Source organism: Leptonychotes weddellii, chromosome 6, assembly GCF_054177405.1.
Source record: "Leptonychotes weddellii isolate Sample4059 chromosome 6, ASM5417740v2, whole genome shotgun sequence".
NCBI classification, from domain to species: Eukaryota; Metazoa; Chordata; class Mammalia; order Carnivora; family Phocidae; genus Leptonychotes; species Leptonychotes weddellii.
Window position 1 is genome coordinate 29,984,411 of NC_138374.1, and position 21,753 is coordinate 30,006,163.

Here is a 21,753-nt window from a genome sequence, read left to right on the forward strand (position 1 = left end):
ATGCAGGGAATAATCTCAATCTTTTGGTATCAGTTGAGACCTGATTTGTGGCCCAGTATGTGGTCTTTTCTGGAGAAAGTTCCATGTGTGCTCGAGAAGAATGAGTATTTTGTTGTTTTAGGGTGGAATGTTCTGTATATATCTATGAGGTCCATCTGTTCCAGTGTGTCATTCCAAGTTCTTGTTTCTTTGTCGATTTTCTGCTTAGATGATCTGTCTATTGCTGAGAGTGGAGTATTGAGGTCTCCTACAATTAACATATTGTTATCAATATGACTATTTTGGTTAACAGTTGGTTTATGTAGATGGCTGCTCCCATGTTGGGGGTGTAGATATTTACAATCGTTAGATCTTCTTGTTGGATAGACCCTTTAAGAATGATATAGTGTCCTTCTATAGTGTCAATCTATAGTGTCCTACAGTCTCTAGTTTAAAATCTAACTTGTCTGATGTAAGAATTGCTACCCCAGCTTTCTTTTGAGGTCTGTTGTCATGGAAGATGGCTCTCCATCTCTTCACTTTCAGTCTGGATGTATCTTTAGGTTCAAAATGAGTCTCTTGTAGACAGCATATGTCCTGTCTTTTCATCCAGTCTGCAACCTTGTGCCATTTTATGGGAGCATTTAGGCCATTCATGTTGAGAGTGATTATTGAAAGATATGAATTTATTGTCATCATGTTGCCTATGAAGACCTTGTTTTTATAGATTGTCCCTGTAAATTTCTGTTCCATATCATTCTTGGGGTCTTTCTTCTTTTATAGAACCCCCCTTAATATTTCTTGCATGGCCAGCTTAGTGGTCACATATTCTTTCAGTTTCTGCCGGTCTTGGAAGCTCTGCAAATCTCCATCCATTCTAAATGACAGCCTTGCCAGATAAAGTATTCTTGGCTGCATGTACTTCTCATTTAGTACCCTGAATATGTCTTGCCAGCCCTTCCTGGCTTGCCAGGTCTCTGTGGATAGGTCTGACATTATTCTGATGCTCCTCCCTCTGTATGTAAGGAATCTCTTCCCCCTAACTGCCCTTAAGATGGTTTCCTTTGTTCTAAGATTTGCAAGTTTTATTATTACATTCCGGGGTGTTGGCCTGTTTTCCTTGATCTTGGGAGGGGTCCTCTCTGCCTCTAGTACACAAATGTTTGTTTCATTCCCCAGATTAGGGAAGTTCTCAGCTACGATTTGCTCAAATATATCTTCTAGTCCTCTCTCTCTCTCCACTCCCTCAGGGATCCCAATAATTCTGACATTGGAATGTTTCATAGTGTCACTTATTTCTCTGATTCTATTTTCATGGATTCTGAGTTGTTTTTCCCTGGTCTCCTCTTTTCCTTTCTCGTCTATTAATTGGTATTCTAGATCACTAATTCGTTCTTCTGCCTCACTTACCCTAGCTGTTAGATTATCTAGATTAGATTGGATCGCATTCATAGCATTTTTAAGTTCTGCCAGTTCAGCTTTCATTTTGTCCTTAGAGACTCTATGTTGCCATTAATCGATTTCTCCATTCTAGCTACTGTCTTCACAATTGCTACCCTGAATTCCATCTCCGACTTCTTGGTTATATCTATATCCATTTGTAAATCTGTGGCATAAATCATAGTCTCTGAGTCTTTCCTATTTTGGGGGTTCCTCCTCCTAGTCATTCTGTTGAGGGGTGGTTGAGGGAATGTATAGAGTCCAAATTATTGACCACAACCCAAGCAAGATGCACCTGTTTTATAGGGACCTTAGGATTGCTGGCCTCTTGTTTTCCCAGCCTGTCTTCTGGAGGAGGGGCCTGCCGTGCTGTTACTCAGGCAACCCTGTTTGGGCAGAGTTGCCCTGCCCCTTGTGGCGGGGGATGGGCTCAGTGAAAACTGGTTTTTGGGGGCTTTTGTTCTCTGGTGGCTTTCCCTGGTGGCTTTCCGAGTCTCTTCCGAGAGTCAGAGCAGAAGAGATCGTTTCCAAACCTCTGCCTCAGAGCAGAGAGATTGCAGTCTGTTCTTCAGTGAGCTCTCCAGGCCACACCGTATCCGTTTCTGTCCATGCTGCTATAAACTGCAGCGTCCTGAGTTGTGCGCCCCTCAGCAGCGCTCCCAGTCCTCACCTCCAGGTCGGGGCACATCTCTGCCTTTTGTGTTTCTAAGACTGCCAGCCGCCCCCAGTTTGCACGCCTGGCCCTGCCACTCCGGGTTTCCGTCCAGGGGGTTGCCCTAAAGTCCTTTCCCTGTCGCTACAGGTCTGCGAGTCTGTGCCCTGTCCCTAGCGCGGGAGGCTATCATTAACCGGTGGTGCAGGATCCTGATGGCTCCCTCCGCCTTCCATTTATCCTCCAATATCTGCCCGCAGAATCATGGCTCCCTGCTTTGTACCTCAAAACCAAATGCCTGTGATATTCTGTTTGTAGAGATCCAGATCTATCTTATATCTCAGGCTGATTTCATGGGTGTTCAGAGTGGTCTGGTAGATATCCAGCTCAATTCTGGGGACTGGTTGGAATAGGGTCCCCTACTCCTCTGCCATCTTTTCCCCCTCCTCTAGTTCTTGAATCTTTCAAAGATATTAGCTCACCTTCATGGCACAAACTGTAAGCAAGTGACTGAGATGATTCAGCTGTTAAGTGGAGGAAAGGAATCTGCTCCAAAGTCCACACCCCATATATCTCTTACAGCTTCTTTCTTTATAGAGAAAAGTCACCCTTATAAGTTCTAGGCAGTTTCACCCTGAAGATCTCTGTGGCAAGCATATCCACTGCGAGCATTTCCCTTGCATAACTAACTGTCAAAAGGACATATCTTAAGCAAGACACACAAGAATCCATACTGTATGGTTACATTTGTGTAAATGTAAATTTCAAAACCAGACAAAACTATACTATATTATTTAGAAATGCATTAGAGTGATATAATTATAAAGAAAAGCAGGAAGTGGTATTGTCAAATTCACTACAATGGGGGAAAGGTGGTAGCAAAATTGAGAAAGGAAACAAACAGTTTATGGGTGCTGGCAATGTTTTCACTCTGAGGGGTAGTTATGCATGTATTCACTTGATAATTATCCAAATATATTAGGTTTTAAAAACTTTTAACTTTAGAATACTTTTAGATTTATGGAGAAATTTCAAAGACAGTAGACCCCACATTCAGTTTTCCCTGTTATTAGCATCTTACATTGGGATGGTATATTTGACACAATCATAAACCAATACTGATAAATTATTAATTGAAGTTCATACTCTAGGGAGATCCTTAGTTGTTTTGTTTTGTTTTTTAACCTATGTCTTTTTCTTTTCCGGGATTCTATCCAGGATACCATATTACATTTAGTTGTCATATTTCTATAAGTCTCCTCTTAGATATGACAATTTATCACACTTCCCTTGTTTTTAATGATCTTGACTGTTCTCAGGAGCACTGTTAGGTATTTTATAGAATGTCCCTCAGTTAGAACTTGCCTGATATTTTTCTCACAATTAGACTGGGGCTATAGGTTCTGGGGAGGAAGTCCACAGAGGTAAAGTGTCATTTTCATAATATCATAGCAATATCATCCCTGTTGATGTTGATCTGGCTGAGGTAGTGTTGGTCGTGTCCCACTGTAAAGTTATTCTTTTTTTAAAAACTCCTTTCCATACTGTCCTCTTTGGAAAATCCCCATGTACATTTAAGGTGTAGGGAGTTATTTTCTATCTCCTAGAGGGTGGAGTATCTATATAAGTTATTTGGAATTCTTCCGCATAGGAGATTTGTTTCTTCAAGTGGGTTTACAAGAAGGAGTAAGGTGGCACTTAAAGGGTTATTTAGGAACCAAATAACATCATCAAAGATCAAAGATGTGGTTTACGAGGAAGGAAACTACTTAGGTCATATGACATAGGACCAAGGAGTGAAAGAGAAGGAAATTTTGTATCCCACCCCCCTGAAGAAGTTCTGCAGCTTTGGTCAGTGAGAAACCATAAATTGACAGATAAATATTTTTCTCATGTTCCCTGATGAAAATCTCATACGAGGGGACAAGTGGGCTATTAATCAATCTGGTTATGTATTTTCTTAGTAACTGTTCATTACTTCCTACAAAGCTAATATGATTACAGGACCATGATTCATCATGCTTCCGAGCCAGCCTGACTGAGGTTAAATCCTGGCCCTGGGAGGTATAAGATCCTGAGTCAAATGGAACTGTTGTGAGGATTACATAGTTTAATATATGTAAAGTATTAGGACAGTGTTTATTCAAAAGTAGGCTCTCAATAAATTATGGCATGTTAAATATTACTGATATTATTATCATCTGGATTATATTTGCAAAGTCAATATTCTAGAACATAGCCACCCAAATATTGCTTCACTGTGGAAATGGTGTCCAAGTTTCAAGTTGGGATTCAAGTGATAAACTACCTTCAGTTGAATGTTCTGCAGACAGGGGGAAAATGGCTTTCTCTGTTGCAGGTCAGAGACATTGGACTGGTGGTGCGTACTGGCCGTAGAGACAGGAAAGAGAGAGAATGGGAGGGTCCCAGCTATCCCAGCAAAGCCACGGGTGGTGTGGGGGAACACCATGTTAAGGTCTGGGCCGGGCTGAAGCATCAGGTTCATCTAAAGGATGTTATGGGGTGGGCGTTTGTAAGACTGGGACTGGTCTGTCACCATCCTCTGTGGAAAATAATTGGTTTCCTGTCATTTTATTATTTTGTGCCTGCATGTTGAGTGTGTGTGTGTGTGTGTGTGTGTGTGTTTGTGTGTGTAATCCCGGTAAATATGATTTTTTTTTCTCAGATACTGTACTTCCTTCTGCTTAGTTTCCTTATTTTCTATCCTTGTGGGATTGGATAATCTTCCAGGCGAGTCTCAAGGAGATTGTTGGAGTAGGAAGGCACAGAATTCGGCTCTCTCCAGTAAGGAAGAAGAGCATGACTGAGGGGTGGTCCTAAAATGGGGACTGCTGCCCAGTGCCCACACTTGAGTGCTCAGGCCCCCAGATGCCTTGGCTCAGGCCCCCAGATGCCCCCAGCACTGAAAGGTGTGATGGCAGCCACTAACTACAACAGCCCCATATATGTGGCTTTCACAATGTAAAATTGCTTATCTCATGTCATCCTTACAACAACTCTATAAAGCATTATGGCCATTCCCATTTTACAGATGACAAAACTGCAGCTTAGTGAGATTAAGTCACTACCCAGGTGACATAAATAGAGTGCTGGCAATGTGTCCACAAAGTTTGAGCCTGTAATCATCTCAGGCAGCCTCCTTTCTAAGGTTCTGTCTGAACTTGTTATCTACTTATATCCAATTTCTCCAAATGTGCAAACCCTTCTTAAGTCATAGCATCTTAAAGAGGGACAACAATATTAAGAACTTGCAGTTCCTATATGACCACACACTCTTTTCTACACATCTTTTTTTAAAGATTTTATTTATTTATTTGACAGAGAGAGACACGGCGAGAGGAAACACAAGCAGGGGGAGTGGGAGAAGGAGAAGCAGGCTTCCCGCTGAGCAGGGAGCCTGACGCAGGGCTTGATCCCAGGACCCCGATATCACAACCTGAGCCAAAGGCAGATGCTTAACCGACTGAGCCACCCAGGTGCCCCTCTACACATATTAATATTCCAAATTTCCATTTCCCTACAGTGGGGCTCTATGTGTCTCTTATGCCTCCATGACTCACACGTACTCACACAGGCTAAGCTATTTAGTCTCTGTGCTGGTAAATTTAAAAAGTCATTATTAATGAGCTTTATAGGTCGTACGAAATGTTAACTGGAGTGTTTTTAGAATTCAGATGTTCCTAATCTACAGGAACTAGAAATAAAAAGAAGCTGAGGGTTAGCCCCTCTACAGTGTCAAGAAATGCCTTGAACACTGTAGGAAAAAAGACTGTGTCCTGCCCTGAGCACGCCGTCAGGCTTTGCCCCAGCTCAGTAGGCATCACGTAGGCAAGTGAGTTCACCTCTCTGGGCACCACTTCTTCATCTGTCCAGGGGAGCTGGACGGGTTGACCTAACAATCCCACTGACACTTTGAGATTCTCTCAACCCTATTCCTTTTCTGCTGAGGACTTGAACTCTTTAGGTTTCTGTGAATGATTCAAATGGGTTTTCTGGCAGGAGTAGTGAGAGATTTGAGACAAACTGGAAGAGAACCCTGCAGGCTGGGTGAAGCAAAGACCATGAGATTGTCACTTCTTTCTTTGATGTAACTTTCACCGAGTAGGCAGCTGCCACAGGAACGGGGCTGAAGGTTATTGGTTATCGAGTCTTTGTTTCAGCCAAATCAACAATAAAGCGTGGTTCCTATGAGTCTTGGGATCTGGAAATCCCTTTGCTACACACAACACTGTGCTGGAAATGATAACATGGGGCTCTGTTAAGGAATGGATTCCCAAATCCTGGCAGGTGGTCCCGGAAACAGTGCTTGCTGATATGGTTTCAGTGAATCCTATTAAACATCCCTACCCCCATCTTTTGTGTTCAGTGGTTCTTTTCAGAGGAGCAGTCACTTGGGGTAAAAAACAACAACAACAACAAAAAAAAAAACCCCCCAAAAAAACCAAAAAAACAAAACAAACAAAAACTATTACGGGTACTGAGGGACATAGCTTTTAATGTGATTTCACTATGGCTTCACAGATATTTGCATTTTTGTGGTTTTCCCCCTTCTAAGACTACTTAAGATGGGAAGTGGAAGAGCAATGTTCTTGGGATGGTGATTAGAAAGGGAACAAGGGAATGAGTAGAAAATTGGAAACAAAACTTTCAGAAGAGGTGATGGGATGAAGTATCACTTGAAGGAACCCCAGCACCCCCCCCCCCAAAAAAGATGTTAAGGGAAACTCAGAGGCTAGGTCTCTAAGACTCAATCAAAGGCAGTATTCCTAAAAGTACTTTAGAAAGGTTGACACCTTTAAGTAACACCACCACCCCAACACAGCCCCAAGAGAAGGATGTTATAAAGAAGAGCCATACGAAATTCATTATTTGAACTCCTGAGGAATGATGCGTCTCTTCTAGCAGGATTTAACAAAGGAATTCAGTCATCTCAGTATGAGGAAAAGGCATGCTTCTTCTCTAAATCATCTGTCTGATTTTTCTTACAAATACTGTGAAACTTATCATGGATCAAATCCTCTCTTTCCTTTAGTCACTAAGAATTCTCAGAACAAAATTTAGTCACTGTAAGTGATACACTTCAGTATGTTTTACTTTTTCCTCTCCTGTTTCCCTTTTCTCTTAATATCCTCAATTATTTATATTTATTCTTATAAGCATCTACGAAATCTTTTGTGGAAGGAGGTAGGTATATACCTACATACCTATAAACATGGAATTGTAGATAGAGGTAGACATAGATTAAGGATGGAAATGGCTATGAGGTGCTTTCTGTGCAGACATGTGTTTATTTGTCAATGGTCCTCTTTGTGTATAGAGATTGCTACTAAAGTCAGCCAACAGTTAGCGCGAAAACTTTCAAATAATCTTTGATTTGAGATAATCTTAAAAAAAAACCCCAAAAACAACTGGTAGAAGCTACTTGTGAGACATTTCAGCTTAAGGGGCAAGACACTGGGGTAAGATTATTCTTTGAGCATCTGGGTCCTTTGGAGAAATCTGGAATATAGGTTTACCTCCCTCCTTAACAGCATTAGGGACTCAGACACAAGGCATTCATTTCTTTTGTTCACAACAGATTCTAAAGATCCAGTGCTCCAATTCCACAGAAATTCTTTCCTAAAAACACCGTGCCCTTCCCAGAGACAACCGGGAAAGGCTTCGCAAAACAAACCACCATGTCTCATAAATGTACACAAGTGTGTACGAAGACTTCAAGACAACTGCAAGGCATGACCCATGAGTACTGACTACAGATAAAATCTTCTGTGGCAACAATGTCAAAGTCGGCAGACCCAATGGTTTTGGATGGCGCTAGAGGATTCCTCCAGCTGGACCAGGCTCTGCCATTTGAGTGTGGCCTTGAAGAGGCACAGCACATGCCCTGAGACTGCTGATTTCTGGACTTCTCATTTGGTTGTGGGTACACATGTCTAGATGGGCAGCAATGTCTGTGGATACAAGAGCGGTTGCAGCAACTGAATAATTATAAAGCTACAGATGCCACCTTGCAGAGCTGTGCTTCTGGAAGTGAGATCTGTGAAGCACCTGATTTATAATCACCCAGAAGTCTGGGGGAGCTGCTAAAAGCACTGATTTCAGGGTGTCACTCCAGCCCTAATAAATCAGTATATTTGATTTAAACATATTTTAATATCCGTCCCTGTGCCCCTCCCAGTGATTAATAAAATCTATCTTTATAGAAGCTATGAAATAATAAAATATCATGGTTCTAATGCTAAAATATAATTTGTTGAATTTTCAGAAGTGACAGGATAGCTCTAGTTTGTCCTCTTTAAAGAGATAACAGGTGGCAAGAAGTCAAATTATGAGCAGTAATTCTAGAACAAAGCAGCCAATTTAGAAAGGTGAATTCAAATTCAGAATTGGTAAAGTTAGAATAGAAAGCATGGCTTCCTGATGAAGGTGGTGGGTTTTTGTTAGGAGTCCACCTAAAACCAACCTGATGTAGGAGAAAGAAAAAATGAGCATCTCTCTTTTTAAAGTATAAAACTTACTGCCACCGTGCTTTATCCCTTAAGGAATTTTTCCTAGAGCTGTTGCCTTCACTGGGGCTGTCCTCATCCTCGGCCTCCAGACTTCGGCTGCAGCTCCTGATGATCTGAAAGATGCTGTTGACGGTGGACTCCTTCTCTGAATTCTTTAGGCCATTATGTCCCACTCGTTGTAAGAAATTATCTTGTCCACTGTAATCGGCTACGAACTACAGAAAAACATACCAAGAATTTGTTATTGCAATTTCATGTACTATGTCTAAATAACCTACTTGGGTAGGGAAATAAAATCGCAGTAGTCATAAATAATGGCATTTGCGCCTATTTTATGGAAAGAAAAAGAAAGAGCCTCCAGGAAAAACATTTTTTTCGTTTCACCACATGAGTTATTAGAATTCATTCTTGTTTCCACTAAGACAACTTTAGTTCCTCTAGGAATCAACACTCCATTTCAAATTTACAACACAAAAAGCAATATTATTTCAAGGTTCCCCAGGGAGAAGATTAGCCACTTTACAGAAAATGGGTAGGGTTGTTTTATCCTGGTAGTGAGAATCGAGAAAAACCATGACAAAAGTCTATTATTCTATGGAACCAGATAAAATTCCTGGGGCCCAAGGAAAACACTGAGAAAGGATGACGTTTTGCTTGATTGCCCTTATATCCTATAGTAGCACAGAGGCTTCCTGATGGTTTTAAAGCTCTTATGGTCTGTATTCAGGATCAGGAAGTTCCTCCCATTCGACATAAGAGCTCCCGCTGCGCCACTGGATGTGGCATTCCCGGCTTCTAAGATATGAGGGAGCCGGTGTGGGTGCAGCCTGGGGGGCTTGCTCTAAGCTTTCTCCTCCATTTAGTGCACTTTTATTTTCCTGCATAAGCCAGAGAGATGCAAGCTGGTGGTGGTGCCTGTACCTGCCAGGGGCTCGTTAGTCTCCCTGATAGCAGGTGATGACCTGGTTCCCAGGGGACACAGAAGAGGCTGAAGTCTTAGGAGTTGTCTCATGGCCACTGAGAAGGGTGGGGTACGTGAGTGTGAGTGTGTGTGTGTGTGAGGTCAGTAGTGGTGCTGTTGCCAAGTGGGAATGACCCTAGATTTGGGTTTGGAACTGCCAGGTATGGGGAGGGGAGGGGAGGAGGGTGGGGGGATGAGGTCACTGGGTGATGGGCACTGAGGGCACTTCATGTAATGAGCACTGAGTGTTATATGCAACTGATGAATCACTACACTTTACTTCTGAAACCAAGAAAAAAAAATCTTGGGAAAGTTCTCCCCAATTCAGTCCCTTCTTTCATTTCTAAACACCTTTTTCCAGTTTCTCAAAGCCCGTTCTCTCCAATGCCCGATGCCCCGAGTCAAAGTTCCCAGGGTCCTCTCCCCTCTCAGAGTCAGGAACAAGAAGTCATGGGCCTGGGAGAGCTGAGGTGGCTGTGATCAGAGCCTGGAGCTCGTCTTTTGATGAGAGGCCAGCTTCTCCAGCATCCTCCCACAAAGGGGGAAAGCAAGGCAGCACTGACCTCCCGTCATGCTTTATCCCTCTAATTCCAAAAAGTTAATACTCTCACTTGACTTTTTTTTTTTTTAAGATTTTATTTTATTTGTCAGAGAGAGAGCACAAGCAGGGTGAGTGGTAGGCAGAGGGAGAAGCAGGCTCCCCGCTGAGCAAGGAGCCCAATGCGGGACTCGATCCCAGGACCCCAGGACCATGACCTGAGCCAAAGGCAGACGCTTAACCAAATGAGCGTTAAGCATCTGCCAGGCGTACCTCACTTGACTTCTTTTATCCTTGGCATCCAGACATTCCCATCCAATGAGAGAAGAAAACCCCATCATCCCTTAAAAATCAGAAAACAACACCCATTTCCACTTGTACTTAAGCACTGCCCCATTAAAGCTAAGTTAACAAGATTAAGCCCCAAACCGTGCTAGCTGGCATTATTTTCTCCAGAACTTCCCAGGGCCTAAGTGTTACCCAAAACAACAGCAACAATGGATAACCTAGGCTCAGCAGGCTCTCTCTTCTGGTGACAATGACACTTCAGATTTTGAAAGGCCTCACCTCTAGAGTTTCTTCTTGGGAATTGTACCTCGGGCAAAGCTTCATGAGGCCAGAGGCTCCATCCAGTACTTCACAGAGCTCCTTCAGAAACACCCCACAGAAGGGAACCACCTTACAGCCGGGTATGTGCAGGGCCCGCGTGACCACCTTCCTGTACTCGCAGGAAGATTCGTGCTGAGCCATGGCGTCCTTCAGGCTCCTCATGGTCTCCAGGTCAGACTGGTCCATAAACTGCCACATTTTTAAAACTTTTCTTGACCTATTGCAAGTAAATGATTTTTTTTTTTTAGATAAAAGGAGAAATAATATCATCCACAGTATATAGCCTAAATTCCATGCAAATATATTCTTTTTGCCTCAGTTTTCCTTATGTTGTAATATTTATTTAGGACTCATATCTCCACCTACTTCCCCGAATGATGTATTACTTTTAGAAACTGAAACACAAAATTAAGTAGGACAGATACAAATAACACGTGTGGAAGGAGTTAATTTTGGAAGGTGGGCACTGAACCTAGGTTTGAGCTTTTCTGGCAGCTGTAGCCAAGAGGGAAACCTAGTGGGAAATATGGTTTGTACAGATATTTATGGAGGATTGTCTGCAGAAAACATGGTCCATCCACTCCTCTTGATCTTTTAAATGTTATCCTTGGATTAGGCCAGTCCCTCAGTGAAATACATAAACCCTGTTTTGACCTCTTTTGTACAACTGCTTTTACTAAATCCAGCTTTGACATTAAGCCACTGGCCCATCCTGAGGGACATTATCTTAAAATACTATTTGCATAACAGGATGTTAAATGGGACTTTCCCTATGATGAAATTGCTGCTGAGAACAACAGGTGACTTTGTACCCCACCTCCTAAAGAGAGGCACCAGCTCGTCATAAGGGTACCCAAAATGCTCTGCCATCTGTGGTCTATAACTGTCCATCAGCCTGTGCAGAGGAATTGGATCTGAGCAGGCAGGAAGGGGATATTTCCCTGGATAGAGTTGTCAGAGTGAGGTATGTGAAGGGAGGAGGATCACCCCCAGGGCAGAGGGCTTCAAGTGAACTCCGTGGAGAGGCTGACCTGTGTCCTGAGTTTGTTGATCACAGAACCCGTTGTATGAATCTTGCCTGGGAAGGTCTAAAGATGACAGGCTGCCTAGAGCTGCTTGAAGGTTCCAGTGCGCCCTGTCTTGCATTTGCAGAGTCTGGGAGGGCAAAGCACTGAGCACTTCCTGTGAGTCAGGAAGGGACACCGTGAGGTGTAGTTACACCTGAACTATCTAGAAAGACCTGCCTGCCGAAGGAGGGGATCCTAGCAGAAAGAGCCTATGAGGGCAGGAAATCCAGAGCTGGATCCTGGGGACTGAGGGGGCCCTGCCCCTTGCCAGCTAACGGTGCAGTGGGAGGTACCTACAGGGCAACAGGTGGGGGAACGGAGGAAGAGTACCTAGGAAGAAACCCTAAGAGCACATCGTATCCCTCTCTGTGGGAGCACCTAGGCCAGATTACAAGTGTCCCAGTCAAATGAGACCTTTGTTCTCTTCACCCCATCTCCCTCCCTCTTTCTTCTCCCACCCACTTTTTCTGTAGGGACCCTGAGTTGGAGGAAGAAAAGATAAACCCCGTCCTCCCATTCTACTGCAGGTTTCTGAGACTAAGCTGTGAAATGTGGGGAAAGGGTGAAGCTTTAAATCAAATGAGATGTTGAAATTTTGATTTATATCAGACTGGATTAAAAAATCACTATATCATACATAAGACATTCAAAGGACATAGAGAAGTACAATATGACAAACGCCCAGGCACCAACCTCTCAGTTTAAAAAATAAAACATTAATAATGTAGTTGAGGCCCCAGTGGGTTCCTCCATGAGCATGCACTCCTCCCTCCCTCACCGAAGGGGACCACAACTGTACTTCAGGGTCCTCGTGCCCTTACAATTCTTTATGCTTCCCCAACATATGTATATATCACTAAGCAGCTTGTAGAACTGTCTGTGTGCTTTTAAACTTTATAGAAATGGTGTCACTGTAGGTACTCAGACAACCTGCTTTTCTTGCACAGCTGTATGTTTCTGAGATTTATTCATGCTCATGAGCCTAGGAGAATGAGACAAGCTACTGACCACATCATTGACTGCGAAAGCTATAGGACCTCCCAAGGTATAACCCAGAGTCGGAGGGAGGAAGAGCCTATTAGGCAGGTTTGAAAGACAGTGATGTCAGAAAAATAAAATTGTTTCCTGATTTCACCCCACTGAGTCCAGCTACAACTGATTTCTTACAAGGTGGTGAGAATCCTTTTTGGGGCATGAAATGGAATTATAAATAAAGTGAATACGTGATTCTCATTATTGGATCATCCTTCTTTCCATGGGTAATGGGGTTGTCATGGTAGATTTGGGGGCAAAAGACAAATCTCAGCAAGATCAGATCAAATGATTTTTTGTTAGATTGATAATTGACACTATTTTAAAACCTTTATTTCTTTTTATGTTTATAAAGGTACTAGACGTTCATTGTAGAAAATCTGGAAAATACCAAAAATAAAGAAAATCCACCCCCAGTGCTATCATCCACAGACAACATTAGGTATATTTCCTTCCAGTATTTATTCTATTTGTAGATGTCTGGTCTACATATTTTATAAATGTTGTATAAATATTGCTGAGGTTATTAAGTAAAGACAGCCCTGCTCCCAGATATTTTTATGCATTATATATTGCTTGTTTTCCAATGATATTAAACATATTTCATACACATCATTTTTGGTGGCTACATAATATTCCATTGTAAGGATGCATCATATTATTTCCTTCATTTCCCCACTGATGTGCATTTGGGTTATTTATTTTTTTTTAAGATTTTATTTATTTATTTGACAGAGAGACAGATAGAGAGAGAGAGAGAGAAGAGAGCCCAAGCTGGGGGAGGGGCAGAGAGAGAGGGAGAAGCAGGCTTCCTGCTGAGCAGAGAGCCCGATACGGAGCTCTTTCCCAGGACCCTGAGATCGTGACCTGAGCTGAAGGCAGACGCTTAACCTACTGAGCCACCCAGGCGCCCCACATGTGGGTTATTTTAAATTGATACCATGATTGAATAAAATATTGTTCTATGTAAATCTTTTTACTCCTAATTGTTTCCTCCAGTGATCCACAGCTCCTGGTGTAGTATAGACCCTATCCACAATCAACCAGTCTTTTCTCTTATGTGCAGTATAATATGTTAGAAGTGACAGTGTGTGATGTCTGAGGCTAGGCCATAAAAAGCACTGCAGCTTTTGCCTTGCTTTCTTATTGTTCACTTTGGAGCAAACCAACTGCCATGCTGTGAGGACAATGACATCCAGAACAGAGGAAGCGAGGTTTCCAGCCAATAGCCAACACCGGTTTGCCAAACACCCAGGATAAGCATCATTGATAGAATGATAGAATTGTTTTATCATATGATCATTCTTTTTTTTTTTAAAGAAAAGTAACACATGTCCTTTGTAGAAAATTTATCACAAAGAGAATCCAATCATCCAAATCATCTCCTGTTCTCTCAGTATTCTTTCTATTTTTTCCTTCTTTTGAGCCACGCCTGATACATTTGTATGACCACTTTAAATGCCAGTGACATTATCGTTTGAGTTTATTCTTAGTTAAGAAAGTTCAAAAGGACAAAAAAAATTTCCAACTCTGAGAATTTTCCTTTCCTCCCCCAACCCAGAATCCCTTTGCAGCGATCTGGAGAATCAGAGAAAAATCTCAATAATGTTATGAAGCAAGATCTATTTATAGTGAGAACCCTCATTGGGAAGGTGAATCTCAGACACTAACAACAGCAGGTTCATTTTCTAGAGCCTTACTGTATGCCAAACATGCGTGCTAAACACTTTGTACTATCTCACTAAATCCTATGTGAGGAGGTAGGTGCTTTTTATTATTATCATCCCCATTTTACAGATGAAGAAACTAGGGCTCACTGAGATCAAGAAACTGGCTCAGATCACACAGCTATTCCATGGGGGTGCCAGGATTTGATTCCTTGTTATTCTGACCCAACAACTTATACCCTTCTGCCCCATACCACATTACCTCCCACAAGAATGAGGGGCAGTTACTTTATGCCAGATAACTGAAGCTGAAAGGGAGTAAGGCAGGAGATTTATTGATATGATGGTGATCTTATTATTAGCTTAGGGGAGAAGGCATATGAGCAGGATATGAGAGGTTAAGGGCAAGGGCTCTCAAGTCAAGGTTGCCTGCATTCACATCCCAGCCATACTAGGTGGACTTAACTTCTCCTAACTTTAGTTTCTTTTTTTGTATGATGTGGGAATAATAAGAGTATCGACCAAGAAATTGCTCTGAGAATTAAAAGATTTAATGCATAGGAGATGCATAGTTCAGTGCTTGACACATAGTAAATGTTCAATTAAAATAACAGCTAACACTGAATGCTTGTTATCAGTGTCAGCCATTCCCAGTCGGTGGATGGGAGCCTACAGTGCTGAGGCAGTTCATCAGGCAGAGCTGGGAAGAGACTGATAACAGTAGGGTTTACAGGGCACAGAGGGCAGGTGGGGGTCACCGATGGGATTGATGGAGTTGTGCACCCAGATAATTTTACCCAGTGTGGCCAACAGCATGGGATCAGAGCAGATATAGCTAATTAGGATCGTGACTGGCCACAGGGGCTGAATTCTGCTGCTGTATCTTTGAGGGACAAGGTTTGTGGTGTTAACAAAGAATAACGTATTTCCCGCAAACAATCACCCGCAACCAATTGCCTGGTTTGGATAAATGTGGTTTCCAGGGCAATTAATTCAGTGCCATTTGGCTGGTATCCAGATAATTGTGTTCCCCACTTCCATACCTGAGGCCAGCCAAGAACTCCATGACAGCATTGTAGTTGCCCATGTTCCAGCAGCACTTGGCCACGTGCACCAAATAGGAGAAGACTTCTCGCTTCTCCTCCATGGAGCCCGCCGTGAGGATCAGCCACGTCACCCAGGAGCTCACCTGGAAAATGCAGAAAGGGGCATCCACTGAACCCAGGTCCTGCAAACTCGATGAATATTTTTTTCACAGGAAAACTCTTTTTCTTTTTTTAAAATCAATTTAGTATTAGAAAATGAAGGCCCCAGCTGAGGGATCTGAGGTGAAGCTCTAGGCTCCATCACTGCTTTGCTATGGGATTCTGGGAAAGTCATTTAACCTCTCCATATTCTTCACCTTCCATCTTTAAAATAAGGAGGCAGAAAACTATGAAAGAGCCACCAACAGATGAATGGATAAAGAAGATGTGGTGTATATACACAATGGAATATTATGCAGCCATCAAAAATGAAATCTTGCCATTTGCAACGACGTGGGTGGAACTAGAGGGTATTATGCTAAGCGAAATAAGTCAATCAGAGAAAGACAAGTATCATATGGTCTCACTGATATGAGGAATTTGAGAAACAAGACAGGATCATAGGGGAAGGGAGGGAAAAATGAAATAAGATGAAACCAGAGAGGGAGACAAACTGTAAGACATTCTTAATCTCAGGAAACAAACTGAGGGTTGCTGGAGTGGAGGAAGGTGGGAGGGATGGGGTGGCTGGGTGATGGACATTGGGGAGGGTATGTGCTATGGTGAGCACTGTGAATTGTGTAAGACTAATGAATCACAGACCTGTACCCCTGAAACAAATAATACATTATAATTTAAAAAAAAGGCAAAAAAAAGAAAAAGAAAATATGGAGGCAGAAACGTAATTCATAAACTCCCTCTTGATCTATAAAATTCCACGGGACTATAAGAAAATAAGGCCTAAGGATAATATTGTTTTAAAAATACATTTAAACACAGTTGACTGATGGACAGCAAGATTAATAATAACCCGCTCCTAAGTCCCCCCTTTCTGATATGCAGCCTCAAAATCCCCTGCTTAATCTCTAAGGTTATTTATTTTTTTAAGATTTTTTATTTATTCATTTGAGACAGAGATACAGAGAGAGAGAGCATGAGCAGGGGGAGAGGCGGAGGGAGAGGGAGAAGCAGGCTCCCTGCTGAGCCAGGAGCCCGATGTGGGGCTCGATCCCAGGACCCTGAGATTGTGACCTGAGCCGAAGGCAGACGCTTAACCATCTGAGCCACCCAGGCGCCCCTCTCTAAGGTTATTTTGCTGCTCTCTATACTTTGGTGCTTGGACACTAGTGTTCATTTAAGTCACTTGCTCCATCCTGGCTAATGTCTGGGCTGATAAACCTAGTTGTTAACAAACCAAAGCCTTGGTCTTGACCTCACGTGGCCTGGGAGCTACACTGGTTCAGCAACAGTGCTGAAATCTGGGGCCAACCCATTTCCCTGGCCTGAGGGAGAGGGAGGCCTGAACTGAGTTCATGGTCGGTTACCCATGGCAACTGCCCGTCCCCCATTGATAAAATGATAGGAACGAATGGCCTTTAGTGCTGACAGCAATCAGAGAGGGCAGTCCAAACCCATTTTTCCAGATTAAGAATCTATGGCTCAAGGGAGAAGTGATTTTCTGAGGTCCCAATTCTTGTTGATGTCAAAATGAGGACTCCTCGTGGGGTGCTCTTTTATCTGATGAGGGGTGACAGTTTCTTTTAAACTTGTCACTCTTTAAGTTTTTCTAAGCACTCAGTTAAGAGCAGCACCTCTGAACACAGAGTTGGAATAAAAGGAGAAGATGCCAAGAAGAGTCCCAAAATATGATGAAAGCAATGAAAAAAGCAGAACAGAAGAGACAGGTGCTGAACACCCCTTTCCTTTCCCTACACAGAAACAACAGGGAAACAGTGGCAACAGGGACCTTCAGTGATAAGACAGGGTCACCCTGTGGTACCAGCCAGCAGTGCTGACACGTATGTGATGGACCACCTGCCACCCTGAGCCCAGCCCCAGCCCAGGGGGCTCCCAGTATGCACCTCTGCTCTCTACCTGCTCTGGACTTTGTGCAACATCAGGAGAACAGATCTGGAATCAGACTCCTAGTCCAGATCATCCTGCAAGGAATTCAGAGCCTCTTGGGAAGAAGATAAGCTAAGATAACCATTTGTTCTGATCTCCTGGGGCTGTTTTGAGCACCCTGGCACCTTCTGGGATTCCTAGAGCTAACCCCTCTCCTGCAGCTATAAGCAATTCCTTGCTCACTGTCTCCATGCCTTGTCCCCTCATCACCTGGTTACCCAGTTAAAAGTCACCCTGTGAGACTCTGGCTCTCTAGAACAAGAAACTGTTTTGTCAATAAAGATTGAGTGTCATTGGTGCTCTGGTGCATTTCTTCCTTCTGTGTGATTTGCTTTTGATGAGCCCTATCCTGCTGTGGGAAGCCATGAGCAAACACTTAGAATCATAAAATTACTGACTCTTTGAGCTAGAAATTCAAACCCATCTCCTTACAAATAAAAATGTATCCCCAAAAGTTAAAATGGTTCCCCAGACACCCAAATGCATTAATTCTTGAGACCTCATAGAAAGAATATATTCTTTCTAGGCTTTAGCTCCTTTTTTTTTTTTTTTTAATTGAAACTGATTGCAAATCAGTGGCTCTGGAAAGTCACAGCTCTTTCAGGCTATTCTGGTACACTGCGATGACTTACTAGTCTAGTGGCCTGAAAGGGTTAATTCATTTTCCCTCAGAGAGACTGCTTCGTGAGCAGGCGCAGACTACCACGTGGTTTGTGCCTCAGTCCTGATCATGCATCCAGATTTATTTCCTATCAGTCAAATCATTTTCCATATACTTTCCCACAATGCTAGGAAAAAAATAGCGATACGATATTTCACATGGAAACCTAATTTAAACCAGCCGTTCCATCTCTGCGTGTGAGTCCCCAGGGCCTGGTTGTTGGGATTATGTAAGCACTGTTATCATAAACACACGCACACACACACCCCATCTGCTTACAGACATCAGGGATGATTCTTATTGTGGCCTAATGTATTCATAATTTCATGGGCATTAAGTGATGAGAGTTTCATCACTAATTATGAAAAATAAATGTCACCAAAAAACCCCACGAGGATTTGGCAATGACTGAAAAATGTTGCCCCAAAGCATAAATGGTGGTTGTATTTACTAAGTGAAAAACAGGATGTGTTGCCAACTTAGAAAGAATTTCAGGACACTGGATTCACACAGAAAAACACAAAAATCACATACATAGAAAGTACTACGACTCAAGCATAGGGAACATGTTAAATGACTATTTTGCCTTATTTGAATGGTCAGCACAGAATAAAGACAGAATCTGGCCCCCGGCCCAGTTCTGTAAGAGTTCCTCCGGAGGCTCTGTGCTCCCCCTGAGGGCCCGACCCAGGTTCCTGCCTACAACTTCTGCACAACTTCTCTCCTGCCGTGTCTTTTCTTCCTCTCTTGCCTTTGTCGGTACTCTTAGGCCTAGCCAAACTGAACTGCTTGCTCTCCTCACATCAAACACCTGGTTGGCATCACACAAGCTCAGTTTGGAAGGAATGTTCTTGCTCAATTTCCCTGGCCCGCCATGTCCTGCCCATGTCCTTTGTAAAGCCAAATCCTTACGTTCGCCACCAGGCCCCTGTCTGTTCTCCAACCTCCACCCTACCTATGCTTTTAGGAAGATGACCAAGGCCTTTTCTCATTTCAGGGGTCTTCTACGGGAAGGCTTCCCCCCAATCCTGACTTTGATTTAGCTAACCCCTACTTATCCTTTAGGCAAAACTTCCCTCAGGCTCTGCCATCAGGATCCTTGCCCTGGGCCCCACGCTTTAGAAGGCCCATGTTGGGGTGGAGGGAAGTGTCTGCCCAGTGGTTGCGTACCCACTTCCAGATCATTCATCCCTGTAGACCCAGGACCCCCAAATCCCCCATCCAAACAGCTCAAGCCCACTTCTGTGGGTGGATCATGACACTAGGCCTGAAGGCTGGCTGGGGGGCAGGGCGGTGTGGTGTGTGGATGCAGTTTGAACTTGAGGTCTGAGGTATCCACACACGGGTATACACAAGCCAGCATGGAAAGAGAATGAGCAGGTCACAGGCTGGGGCCTTCTTTGTACTTCCTCCTGGCTCCCCTAAACTTAGAGGCAGGGCTGCCTTTAGGAATCCGATGAAAAGCATCACCTTCTTGAGGAGGCCTACTCTGTGATGCCCCTGGTCTCCCTGACCCCAGACCCCCTACACAATCAGCACCGTGTTCCTCAAGAGTGCGCACCAGCAGCAGTGCCTACGGCAAGCGCTCCATGAGATCTGGTGAAGGAGACAGCGTGACTTCCTCTAGGAAGGCTGTTCTGATGGCTCACCTAGCAACTCACATCCAACTCTTCCTGTTTCTCCCTGACTTAATGTCAGACTTTGAGACCGAGGTTACGTCCGCACTGGGATTCTCATTGCTGCAAGGACTTGCATCTGCTTTATTTTTGTTATCTTTGTGCGTCTGACTCTTTCACATGGGTCTGTTCTGTCTCCACTACTAGATCTTACGTCCTCAAGGACAGAGACCATCTTTCCCACATCTTCAGTGTGGGGGTGCTCGGTGCCTCTGACCACCAGGCAGGCCACCCAGAGTCCCAGGAGGCCACTGGCAGAGAGGATTCTCAGCCTCTACTCAGTCAGGGATTATATTTGGGAAAAGGCCTGAACACTTCCTACTGCTGTTCCCAGGTCCAGAAAAAAGAGACAAACGACTTCGTGCCAAAAAGTCTTTTTGAATATGCTGAGCGATTTTCACAGAAAGATGATCCTTTATAGCGGCTATCTGGTCACCCTGCCCGAAAGGGCTGGATTCGAATGGTGGGATCCACAAAAGACAATGAAAACCCGGCCAAAGCTGCTCTGAAGTAGCTTATGGGCAGTGGCCAGTGACACTGCCCTCCACGGAGCTTTCCTAAAACAACCCTTGGACTGTGGGCGTGTGGGCATGTACACACATTGTCTCACACACACACACACACACACACCCCTGCCTAGGCAGCACTCTTCAACATGTGCAACACTGGCCTCCGCATCTCTAATGGTCGTAGTAGTAGGGTATTTGTTCCCGTGTAGATTCCAAGGTCTCACCCAGACTCTCTGAGAGCAGGGCCCAGGAGTCTGCCTTTTTAGATAACTCCCCAGTGGTTCCTAGCCACATTTAGGTTGAGAACCGTCCCAGGGGTTCAGCGTCCCTCTCCGCACCCCTGGTGCAGTTTTGAGTCAGCTGAAGCGTCCTTCCTCTAGTACCAGTCCAATTCTATGTACGGATCACCAACTCTATAACCTACCTGAGCTGGGGCTGTCCCTGTGACCCACGTGGAAGCAGGCAGGAGCAGACAGAGGGAACAGAGAGCACCGTGGAGAACATGGCACCAGGCAGAGTGGACCATGCTCACCCCCATTTCACCACTGCCTTGTGCCTGGTCCTGAGGCAGGCCGCCTAGCTATCAGCCTCAGTTTCCTCTTCAGTAAAATGGGAACGATAGTACTGACCTCCTAGAAGGATGATGAGGATGAGACTGGAGAGTATGCAAAGATGGGAGCACGATGCTTGGTGTGTAGTTACGGCCTCGATAGCTGTTTACTGCTGGGACTGCTCCTGTCGTGGGGGTGCAGTTACCTGAGTTGTGGAGAAGCTGAATTCCGGGAAGCAGAACACAGAAATCCTGAAGAAAGGAAGCTCTAGGTTCTCCTTCTAACCACAAGGAAGGACATAGCCCAAGGCTGGACCAGGAAGAATCTGTGATTGCCCTGAGAAGGGTTTGTGTCCTGAGCACAAGCCTTTCCTAGAAGGCTAACTCGCCTACTTCCTCCACTCTGAAGGCTCCCCTGACTCCTCATGAGGAATCAAACATCCCTTTTTTCCTATTTAAACCACCTGGTCCCATATATAGACATACACACGTACGTACTTCATATGTGTATATGCGGGTGTACTTCTAGTACTTTGTCTGAGACCGATATCCCCCAGCTGTGAGCTCCTTAAACCAGAGGCTGTGACTTATTCACGCCAGGGGCTCAGTGTTGAGGATGCAGAGGCCAGCAAATCACATGTGTCCAGACATCCTTCTGCACATGAAGTAGCCGCAGGAGAGTCTCTTGAACTCCATGTCCTGCTTGGCATGTTTCCACTGGTGACTTTTGGTT

General features: G+C 44.0%; 1 protein-coding gene across 1 annotated transcript in view; it reads right to left on the reverse strand.

The window, feature by feature from the left end:
- The window catches only part of PLCE1 (phospholipase C epsilon 1), a 299,036-nt gene that overhangs the window by 59,136 nt on the left and 218,147 nt on the right, over positions 1–21,753 (reverse strand). The window contains exons 5-7 of the mRNA XM_081823078.1: positions 15,519–15,664; positions 10,668–10,926; positions 8,611–8,816 (exon numbers count right to left, since the gene is read on the reverse strand). Of these exons, the coding sequence (XP_081679204.1) occupies positions 8,611–8,816; positions 10,668–10,926; positions 15,519–15,664 (611 nt within the window). The remainder of the gene's footprint in view (positions 1–8,610; positions 8,817–10,667; positions 10,927–15,518; positions 15,665–21,753) is intronic.